Source organism: Eumetopias jubatus, unplaced genomic scaffold (assembly GCF_037043125.1).
Source record: "Eumetopias jubatus isolate StellerSeaLion01/CBP00866 unplaced genomic scaffold, mEumJub1_p1.0 scaffold_5, whole genome shotgun sequence".
Classification (NCBI taxonomy): Eukaryota; Metazoa; Chordata; class Mammalia; order Carnivora; family Otariidae; genus Eumetopias; species Eumetopias jubatus.
Window position 1 is genome coordinate 48,829,848 of NW_028274811.1, and position 12,235 is coordinate 48,842,082.

The 12,235-nt window shown below is 39.7% G+C and overlaps 1 protein-coding gene across 2 annotated transcripts in view; it reads left to right on the top strand.

Annotated features, from left to right (window-relative positions):
* Nucleotides 1–12,235, top strand: part of RGS7BP (regulator of G protein signaling 7 binding protein) — a 96,707-nt gene that overhangs the window by 75,721 nt on the left and 8,751 nt on the right. Inside the window, exons 4-5 of one of the 2 annotated variants that reach the window (XM_028123911.2) lie at nucleotides 112–259; nucleotides 10,202–10,272. In XM_028123911.2, coding sequence (XP_027979712.1) covers nucleotides 112–259; nucleotides 10,202–10,272 — 219 coding nt within the window. Of the gene's footprint in view, nucleotides 1–111; nucleotides 260–10,201; nucleotides 10,277–12,235 lie in introns of those variants that run through there. The other variant, XM_028123912.1, reaches the window with a different exon arrangement.

Consider the following 12,235-nt stretch of genomic DNA (forward strand, 5'->3'; position numbering starts at 1 on the left):
TAACTCAAAGCACAGACAATCCTTGCAATGATATCTTGGCTATAGAACTTGAATTTATGATTTCTTGTCTTTTTCTCTTTACCAACACCCCCACCACCACCCCCAACTTAGGAAAGGAGCCTGGTGGGGGAACCAAGAGTTTGGATTGCAAAATTGAGGAGAGTACTGAAACACCTGCTCTAGAGGACTCCTCATCATCCCCTGTAGATATTCAGCAACATTCCTGGCAGGTTTCCATAGACATCGAGAACACTGAAAGGTAAGTGGGAAATTACCCTAAATAGACTTCCAGTATTCCTCCAGCTAATACTCTTAAGGGCTATAAAAGTTGAGATTTTTCTCTTTCAGATTCAGCTTTTGTCTTTCAGATTCAGATTTTAGAAATCTCAGAAAATTGAGGCAACAGAAGGTAAGGAGTCCAAACCCTACAGTAGAATGTTAGCAGAATTTCCAGTAGTCACAGGCTCCCAAGCCTCTTTTTATCCCACTCTACCACACTGTGTCTCCATGGAAATGAAAACTGTGTGCTTCCTTGGGAAGGGAGAAAGTTGAATCTATATACCATCACAGCTCACCCACTGGGCTAGGGACCAATATTTCCATTTGTTTAAAGGAGAAGAATCCAAAATCATGCAAAGATGTCAACAGTAGATTCTTGCATTTCAGGTGTATGGAATGGCCTGCTGAGCTGTCAGTCAGAGGCTAAGCATTCTGTCCAGTTGACAGCTTTTCATAGAGCTCCCTTCTCTTGCTTTCCCAGAATGTAGCTGATGGGCCCTTAGTGATCAAAGCAAGTTAATGCATTTATCTTAACAAGCAGTAAGCTCACTGATAGAGAGGGAGTTTCCTTCTTGAGAAGAAGTGATTCTACAGTGATTCAATTTCATTTGGGGAAAGGAAGCAATAATAATATAGTAATACATGCCATGGCTCATCTAGATGCTAAAAATGCCATTCTGTGAGGCAGGAAGATGAGGCCCTTGTTTATTGGCCTTCACAGTGATCTCATGTCCTTTGCTACTAATGTCCCTAGAGCTGACACAAAGCAGTTGAATGAATACTGGGCAATTCCACTGAGTGCTTTGTGTGGAGTTGAATCATTGACAAGATAATGAACATTTTATTTTTTTATTTTTAGAAATGTAACACACAATGGCATTTACAGCCATTGTGGTTCTACTTTCATATTGTAATATAATTCTAAAGCTAATTACTGAATTTCTGTGTTTATAGAAAATTGAAGCATGTGGTAATTATGTGCTATTAATAAAACTTGGATTTTGTATAAGCTTGGAAATCTAACAATTCAAACAATAAAGCTGTTTGGCACGGTCTGATACAGCTATAGACAAATGGTGAGGGAATGATTTATCTTAATTTATGAAATAGAAAATGCTTTGCTCTCTTCCCAGGAAGAAATATCTGCCAGAGTGCCATGATCAGGGCATAATCCATCAGCAAGGCCATTTTCCGTTTCAGGCACCTTGCACAGCAACTATATCTAAGCCTTTTGAGCTTGTAAGAAAGCAAGCTATGGCTGGCAATAAAAATAAGAGAGGGTGCAGTTAGGTTCAAGATAATGTCATAAGATGTGAACTCGCTCCCTCCCATGGGTCCAACAAATATACAGTAATAATTTCCTCTGAAAAAGACCAGCAGATTGGATGGCCAGGGCCTCCACAACAAAAGACAAAAAGGACGGCACTGAGATAGGTAGGAGAAGTAAGCACCCTGCCTTGCCAGAAAAGACTCCACCATAAGTGCCGGGATCCACAATTAGGAAGGGTCTCAAAAGTACAGAATTTTTTCCTAAGAAGTGAGGGGTCTGTGCTCCACATCAGGCTTCCAACCCTTAGACCCTGCATGAGAGATAGGAGACCCCCTACATGCCAGACTTTGAAAGCCAGTGAGGACTATATCCAGGATAACTAGGAAACTGAACGGAATGGAGAACCCACTCTTAAGGACTCATGCACGGATTTGCTTGCGCTGGAACCCAGCACAAAAACATGAATTTGAAAAGTTCCTAGATCGTATGTGAAGGAAACCAACTTACTAATCTTAAAGCACTTGCCAGAGAGGCAGGAAAATGTTGGGACCTTATATAGACACAGACAATGGCAGCCACTATATATGTGACCTCTTCCTACCTTGCTAAGTTTGGTGCTGGTGGACAGCATTTGGGAACTATCCCTCTAACCTATTAGAGCTGGTGGGCATGCTCAGGTGAGAATCCCACACACCATCAGAGCAAAACTACATGTCACAGCCAGACCAAGGGCCAATCCCACCCACCCCCATTCCACAGATACAATCCTGCCACAGCAGATGGGTGTGTGCAGCCCATATTGAGGATAATCCTTGAGCGCCTAGTTCTGGTGGTCAGGGGGCATTGCATATCTGGGTTCCACATGACCTCTCCTGCCCAAAAACATTCTTCCAATATTGGAAGGGGTAGTGAATTTGACTAATACATACAAACAAACACAGAGAATAAGACAAAGTGTTTCAACAAAACATTATGTTTCAAACAAAAAAACAAGATAAAGTATCAGAGAAAAATATTAATGAAACAGACATAAGCAACCTATCTGATAAGGAGTTTAAAGTAATGATCATAAAGATGCTCAGTGAACTCAGGAGAAGAATGGATGAATATGGAAATCCTGAACAAAGAGACAGTAAATATAAGAAAGTTCTGAAGAGTAGTTACAGAGCCAAAGAATACAATAACTAAACTGAAAAGTATACTAACGGGGTCCAAGAGCAGACTGGATAAAGCCAAAAATCTGATCAGCAAGCTAGAAGAGAAAGCAACAGAAGTCACCTGAGCAGAAGAGCAAAAAGAAAAAAGAATTGTGGAGAATGAAGATAATTTAAGGGACCTCTGAGACATCAAGTGGAATAATGTTTGCCTTATAGAGATTCCAGAAAGGGAAGATTGAGAAAAAAGGCCAGACGACTTATTTGAAGAAATAATAGTTGAAAACTTTTCTAATCTGGGGAAGAAATCCAGGTTTAAGAAGCACAGAAAGTCCTGAACAAAACGAACCAGAGAGATCCACAAAAAGAGATGCTAGAATTAAAATGGTAATTTTAATAATAATTAAAATGATAAAAGTTAAAGAAAGAATCTTAAAAGCAGCAAGAGAAACCCCATAAGTATGCCAGCAGATTTTTCAACAGAAATCTTGCAATCCAAAAGAAGGTGGCATAATATATTCAAAGTGCTAAAAGGAAAAAAATTCACCAAGAATTCTCAGCAAGTTATCATTCAAAATTGAGGGAGTGGGGATCCTGGGTGGTTCAGCTGGTTGAGTGTCCGACTCTTGATCTAGGCTCAGGTCTTGACCTTGGGTTCATGGGTTCAGGCCCCACATTGGGCTCTGCACTCAGTGTGGAGCCTACTTAAAAAAAAAAAAAAAAATGAGGGCGAGATCAAGAGTTTTCCAGATAAGCCAAAGCTATAAAGGAGCTTATCACCACTAACCCAGCATCACAATAAATGTTAAAGGGACTTCTCTAAACTGAAAGAAATGGCACTAATTAATAACAAGGAAATATATATGAAATCCTCCTGGAAAAGGTAAACATATAGTAAAAGTAGTGAATCAATCACTTATAAAGCAACTATGAAGGTTTAAAGACAAAAATAATACAGTTAACTCTGAAAAAGAAACTGAGGGTTCTAGAGGGGAGGAGGGTAGGGGGATGGGTTAGCCTGGTGATGGGTATTAAAGAGGGCACATTCTGCATGGAGCACTGGGTGTTATGCACAAACAATGAATCATGGAACACTACATCAAAAACTAATGATGTAATATATGGTGATTAACATAACAATAAAAAAATTAAATAATAATAACACAGTTAACTGAAACTACAAGAATTAAAGAATGCATAAAATTAAGACACAAAATGTGACATCAAAAACATAAAATAGCAGGGGTAGAAGAAATGTAAAGTTTTGGAATGTTACTATTAACTCAAAACAGACCATTATATACATAGGAACTTACATGTGAACTTTATGGCAAGCCACAAAGCAAAAACTTACCATAAAAACACAAAGAAGGGGTGCCTAGGTGGCTCAGTCAGTTAAGCATCTGCCTTAGGCTCAGGTCATGATCCCAGGGTCCTGGGATCGAGCCCCACATAGGGCTACCTGCTCAGTGGGGAGCCTGCTTCTCCCTCTCCCTCTCTCCCTGCTTGTGCTCTCTCTGTCTCCCTCTCTCTCAAATGAATAAATAAAATCTTTGGGAAAACATACACACACACACACACACACACACACACACACACACACACACACAAAAGAAAATGAGAAGAGAATCTAAACAAAACACTAAAGAGAGCCATCAAACCACAAGGTAAGACAGAAAAAAAGAGAGGAACAAAGAGGAATTACAAAAACAGCCAGAAAACAATCAACAAAATGGCAATAATTACTTACCTATAGTTACTTCAAATGTAAATGGACTAAATGTTCCAATCAAAAGACATAGAGTGGCTGAAGGGATACATAAAAATAAGACCCATCTGTATGCTACCTACAACAGACTCATTTCAGGACACACACAGACTGAACTCGAAGGGATTAACAAAGATATTTCATGCAAATGGAAATGAATAGAAAGCTGGTGTAGGAATATTCATAACAAAGTAGACTTTAAAACAAAGACTGTAATAATAGACAAAGAAGGGCATTACATAATGTAAAAGGGTCAATCCAACAAAAAGACATACCACTTTTAAATATCAAGTATCTTTTCCGACTACAGTGGTATGAAACCAGAAATCAATTACAAAAAGAAAGCTGGAAAAAAACACAAAAATGTGGAGATAAAACAACATGCTTCTAAACAACCAACGGGTCATCAAAGATGTCAATGAAGAAATTTAAAAAAAAAAAAAAAAACCTAGAGACTAATGAAAACAGAATTATGACATACCAAAATCTGTGGGATGTAGCAAAAGTGATCTAAGAGGGAAAGTCATAGCAGACTTACCTCCATAAGCAAGAAAAATCTCAAATAATCAATCTAACTTTACACCTACAGGATCTAGGGGAAAAAAAAAAAAAAAAACAAAGCCCAAATTCAGTAGAAAGAAGGAAATAATAAATACAGAGTGGAAAGAAATGAAAAAGAGACCTAAAAATCAATAGAAAAGATCAATAAAACTAAGAGCTGGTTCTTTGAAAAGATAAAAGAAACTCAAAAACCTTTATCTAGACTAGAGAAGTCTAGACTAGACCAAGAAAAAAGAGAGAAGGTTCTAATAAATAAAATCAGAAATGAAAGAGCAGAATTTACAACTGACATCACAGAAATACAAAGGACCATAAAAACTATTACAAACAATTATATGCTAACAAAGTGGACAATCTGGAAGAAATGGATAAATTCGTAGAAACATACACTCTTCCAAGACTGATATCACGAAGAAATAGAGAATCTGAACACACTGATTACTGGTAAGGAGATTGAATCAGTAATCAAAAACTTCCCAACAAACACAAGTCCAGGAACAGACAGATTCACAAGTGAATTCTAGTAAACATTCAAAGACTTAAAACCTATCCTTCCCAAATCTTCCAAAAAATTAAAGAGAAGGAAACACTTCCAAAGTCATCTTATGAGGCTAGTATGACCCTGATACCAAAATCAGAGAAGAACATCACAAAAAAAGAAAATTGTAGGTCAATATCATTAATGAACATTAATGTAGAAATTCTCAACAAAATATTAGCAAACTAGATACAATAAAATAAAAGGACCATATACCATGATCAAGTGTGACTGATTCCAAGGATACAAAGATGGTTCAACATCTGCAAATCAATCAATGTGACACACCACATTAACAAAATGAATCATCTCAATAGCTGCAGAAAAAGCATTTGAGGGCGCCTGGGTGGCTCAGTTGGTTAAACGACTGCCTTCAGCTCAGGTCATGATCCTGGAGTCCCAGGATCGAGTCCCACATCGGGCTCCCTGCTCGGCAGGGAGTCTGCTTCTCCCTCTGACCCTCCCCCATCTCGTGTGCTCTCTCTCTCTCTCTCATTCTCTCTCTCTTTCAAATAAATAAATAATCTTAAAAAAAAAAAAAAAGAAAAAGCATTTGACACAATCCAACACCATTTTTAATAAAAACTCAACCAAGTGGGCATAGAGGGAACATATCTCAACATAATAAAGGCCATACATGACAAACCCACAGCTAACATCACAGTCAATGGTGAGTAGCTGAAAGTTTTTCCTCTAAAATCAGGAATAAGACAAAAATGGCCACTTACCACTTTTATTCAATATAGTATTGAACATCCCAACCAAGATAATTAGGCAAGAAAAATAAATAAAAGACATCTAAATGATTAAGGAAGAAGCAAAACTGTCTCTACCTGCAGATGACATGATACTATACTTAGAAAACCTAAGACACTCCAACAAAAAAAAACGGTTAGAACTAATAAATGAATTCAGTAAAGTACCAGGATACAAAAATCAACACACAGAAATCTGTGGCATTTGTATATACTAATGACAAATTATCAGAAAGAGAAATTAAGAAAATAATTCCATTTAAATTGCATCAAAAACCCAGGAATAAATTTAACCAAGGTGAAAGACCTACACACTGAAAACTGTAAGACACTGATGAAAGAAAATGAAGACATAAATAAATGGAAAAAAATATTCCATGATCATGGATTGGAAGAACAGGGTTAAAATGTCCATACTACCCAAAGCAATCTACAGATTCAGTGCGATCCTTATCAAAATTCCAGTTAATCTTCAAAAATTAACTCAAAATGGATTAAAAACCTGAATGTAAGATCTGAAACCATAAAATTCCTAAAAGAAAACATACGCAGTAAGCCCCTCAACATGAGTTTTAGTGGTATTTTTTTTTTGTGCATCTGATTCCAAAGGCAAGGGAAACAGAAGCAAAAATAAACAAATGGGATTACATCAAACTGAAAATCTTTTGCATAACGAAAGAAAAGGTCATCAAAACAAAAATGTGATCTACTGAATGGGAGATTTTTGCAAATCATATATCCAACAAAGGATTAAGATCCAAAATATATAAAGAACTCATACAACAACAACAAAAAGAAACAGTCCAATTAAAAAATGGTCAGAGGATCTGAACAGACATTTTTTCACAAAAGACATATAGATGGCCCACAGGCGCATAGAAAGATGTTCAACATCACTAGTCATCAGGAAAATGCAAATCAAAACCACAATGAAGTTATCACCTCCCACCTGTTAGATGAGCTAGTACCAAAAAGACAAGAAATAACAAACACTGAGGAGGATGTGGGAAAAAATGGATCTCTCATATCCAATTGACGAGAATGTAAACTGGCACAACCACTATGGAAAACAGTATGGATATTTCTCAAAAAAATAAGAATAGGACTCCCATATGATCCAGCTATTCCACTTCTAGGTATTTATCCAAAGAAAACAAAAATGCTGATTCAAAACGATATATGCACCCCTCTGTTCATTGCTGTATTATTTACAATAACCAAGAAATTGAAACAACCTAAATGTTCATAAATGGACGAATGGAAAAAGAAGATGCAGTGTGTGTGTGTGTGTGTGTGCGCGTGCGCGCGCGCACGCGCGCGTCCGCAAACACGCTATAATGGCATCTACTCAGCTTGCTATTTGCAACGACATGGATAGACCGTGAAGTTATTATGCTAAGTGAAATAAGTCACACAGAGAAAAACAAATACCATATGATCCCACTCATATCTGGAATCTATAAAGGAAAACAAAACAAAAACAAACTTATAGATGCAAGAGAACAGATAGATGATTACAGAGGGGAAGGGTGGGGGGGATGGAGGTGGGTCAAATGGTTGAAGGGGGTCAGTTATAGCGTGATGCATCAGTAGTGGTGATCACTTTGTAGTACATACAGATGGAAACTTATAATGTTGCACACTTGAAGCTTAAATAATGTTATATACCAATTTTACCTCAATTAAAAAAAAAAGGGAGAGTATAGCCCACAGTTTTGAAGTTCAGCCTTAAAGTCCAGATTCAGGTCAAAGGAGGTGGGAATGACTGAGACAAGTCGGCACAAGAGACCTGGTCTGGTAAGGCAGCTTCCTAAGTTCTCCCTCTCTCTGCCCTAAAAGATCAGTGCGTCTCACACTGGACTGCACATTAAAATCACCAGAAGGGCTTTTTAAAAACACTGATTCCTGAGCCCCATCCCCAGAAACCAGCTGTATCAGGCTCTCATGGGGTGGGGTCTTGGAACATGGTGATTCTCCTGTGCAGCACCACACCTGGGAATTGGTGCTTTCTAGAGAGACCTTGCCTCAGTCTCACATGCTGCATTCCTGACCCGTTCCCACCGTGTGCCCGTCCACCTCCCATCCCATCCGCCCTTGAGAATTTTACAGGAAATCAGAATGTGTGTGCCCCTTGCACTTCTGGATGTAAGGGCACTGCCCTTCTTTTTCCCAATCCCCCACTTTTGCCTTTTCTCTCTAGAAATACCCTTTGGGGCTTGTCAGCGTCGGTGCCCCACAGACATATCCTCATACTTATGGAAAAGAATTTCGATTGTTTTTATGGATTTATTTCTACACCTGATCCACAAGGCTGCTTTCTTCTCCTTTTCCAATCAGCTATTCCTGGGAAAGAGTTCCTTTTTACATGTTAGCCAATACTTAAGGAGAGACCCTATGGGGTCTCTGGCCTCCCCCAGGACAAGTAGTCCTCAAACCATACTCAAGAGAACAGTTGTGTATCAAGAAATACACAGGGGCACCTGGTTGGCTCAGTTGGTACAGCATGCAACTCTTAATCTCAGGGTTGTGAGTTCAAGCCCCACATTGGGTGTGGAGCCTACTTAAAATAAAAAAAGAAAGGAACTGAGGGATTTCATACCTAAAATTAAATGGTGATTCTTCTTCATATAGCAAAAGAAAAATAAGTTAGTAGATAGAATTTCCTCAACTTTCAGATTATCCTCCCCCCAAAACTTTATTAAATCCTTAGTACCTGCTGCTATTGCTTGCCTATTCTAGAGCTAACTAAAAGATGTATCTGATTTTTGCTCTTATAAATGAAATCGACCACTACGTCCTGTGATTTCAAGAGTACTAAGTCCAGGGGATGACCACCAGAACATGTGGAGAACTACTGCCCCAAGGATTTGAAAAGTCCAACGGATCCCTATCCCAAACTAGAAGCCCCCTGTTATGGCTTCCTGCTCCACAGTTGGGTGGTTTTAGGATCACATATATTCCAAGATGAGAGAGCAGAGATGTTGGAGGGATGCAGTGGCTTACCTGCATGGGAGGGGCTAGAGGAAGGTCCATTTGTCCATCTGTCCCAGGTGCTTTACTCTCCCTCCTTCTCCCTCTCCACGCCCCCCTCCCCACCGTGAAGAGCTCTTCTCTGAAGATTTTAGAATTCGTCAGTTTCCCATTATTCTAAGTCACTTCAATCAATGCTGAACCTTGTGAATCCTTAACAGCTATGTTACACTGAATTTCAATCACAGTAATGAGACAATAGCCAGTGGACCACTACAACCACAACAGCCATCTGACCTTAAAGCCTGAGAGCAACATCACCCAGCCTCAGCTTTGCCCAAAGTACCCCTGTTACACTACTTGCATGTCCTTGACCTCCCTCTTAGAAATCTGCGATACTGGCCTTGTTATCAGAGACTCTTCTCTGATCTCAGCCAGGTCCAACCGAAGGCAGAGAAGAAGTCTCCTACAGCAGAATGCCCTGTGGAAATATTTGCCAGAGTAGTTCTCATTCCTTCCAAAACCATCAGTCTCAGATTTTTTTTCTTATAAAAGCAAAATAAATTCAACATTTGCCGGGGTACCTGGGTGGCTCAGTCGTTAAGCATCTGCCTTCAGCTCAGGTCATAATCCCAGGGTCCTGGGATCGAGCCCCGCATCAGGCTCCTGCTCGGCAGGAAACCTGCTTCTCCCTCTCCCACTCCCCCTGCTTGTGTCTCACTGTGTCTCTCTCTGTCAAATAAATAAATAAAATCTTAAAAAAAAAATTCAACATTTGCCTACTGGAAACTAAAACTAGTACAATTAAGCACAGACTCTCGTTTCTCAATTGTCTCATAGAAGAGACTGGGATTGCATTTCAAAAATTTACAGCTGATTTTTTTTTTCTTTTTATCACTTTTACAGAGACATGCGAGAAATGAAAAACCTTTTAAGCAAACTCAGGGAAACTATGCCTTTACCATTGAAAAATCAAGGTAAGTCTTGTCATTTTGAGGAAGAGGATGTTTTTAACATGATAACCTTGGGACTTGTTTCTTAAGAAATTACAAATTTGTTTTACACAAAAAATAGAAGGCACTGAATATACATTCCTCTCTCTTCAAGAAGATACAATAATGAAAATGGAGCCCCGCAGGCAAACACAGTTGTGCTCTGAGGCGAGCTGAGGTACACTCTGACCCTCAGAGGCCTCTTCCACTGGCCCTGTCAGTCAAGAGCACATATTCATTAACAAGCAGTGGAAAGCACTAAACGAGGTGTGGCAAACACAAAACAACTGAAGACTTGGCCCTTGCCTTTAAGAAGTTGGACATTAAGGAGGGCACTTGATGTAATAAGCACTGGGTATTATTTAAGACTGAGGAATCACTAACCTCTACCTCTGAAACCAATAATACATTATATGTTAATTAGTTGAATTTAAATTAAAAAAAAAAACACGTTTACAGCCTAGAGGAGGACACTTAAGAAATTTCCAAAGGGAGGGCACCTAGGTGGCTCAGTCCATTACGGGATCGACTCTTGATTTCGGCTCAGGTCATGATTTCACAGTCCGTCAGACGGAGCCCTGCTCAGGCTCCGTGCTCAGGGTGGAGTCAGCTTGAAATTCTCTCTCCCTCTGCCCCTCACCCTCCCTGCAGGGCACTCTTTCTCTCAATAAATAAATAAAATCTTAAAAAAAAAAAAAAAGAAATTTCCAAAGAAAGACTTCTGCCACCTTGATGTTTAGTTATCTAAAAGAAGTAATAATAATTAACACATATTGAGACCTTACAGTGGGCCGCTGTGATTCTGCACCCAATTCCAATGTGTGGGAGCGCTTTTCCACACCACCAAGCAATTCGTGGACACCAGCACGGTGTCCTGCAATTCATCTGCATTCTGAGATGACCTGGAGGGCAGCACCAGATCCCCTAACTTAAGGGCTACAAGACTGCCTTCCCCCACCGCTTGAGATGTACAGGTTGGAAGTTCCAAGGAGCCCCTCCATGGCTTCGGTTAATTTGCTAGAGCGGATCATAGAACTCAGAGAAATATTCTACTTACTAGATCACCAGTTATCACAAAAGGATATAACTTAGGAACAGCCAGATGTCAGATGCAAGCATAGCGTACGGGGAAGGGCAAGCCGACTCCATCCCTCCCCCAGTGCAGCCCGCTTCGCAGGTCTCTACTTGTTCACCAACCCGGAAGCTCTCCGAACCTGTCCTTTGTTGGTTTTTATGGAGGCTTCATTACACAGGTGCGACTGATTAAATCACAGGCCGTTGGTGATGAACTCAATCTTCAGTTCATCTCCCTTTCCCGGAGGTTGGGTTTGGGACTTAAAAGTTCCAACCCTCTAATCACACTTTTGGTTCTCCTAGCAACCAGCCCCCATCCTTAGGCGGTTTTTGAAACTAACCTCATTAACATAACAAAAGACACCTTTCTTGCTATCATCCCTTAGGAAATTCCAAGGGTTTTAGGAGCTTTGAGCCAGGAATGAAGTGGAAAACCAAAGACATGCCTTATTATAAGTCACAATATCACAAACCACTCTCCTAAATACTTCTCATGTATTAACTCTGTTAACTTATTTAATTCTCGTAAGGTCTTTGAGGGAAATGCTATTAATGTTTCCCAATTGACAGGAAACTGAGGCAAAGAGAGTTAACTAACTCAGCCAAGGTCACACAGAACTGTTAAGTAGAAAGGTTGGGATGTGATCCCAGACAGTCTGTCTCCAGAGCTATCCCATGGGAATATACACCGTAACATAGAAATGGAGAAGGTATTTTCACTAGATTGTAACTTCCACGAGGGAAGGGCCTCTACATGTTTCTGTTAACTATTATTGTATCTTCTGTACCTAGAGCAATGCCTAGAACATAGCAGAACGACACCGGGCATACACAATAAATGTTTGTTAGATCTGCGCCCAGCTTTGCAGCCCCG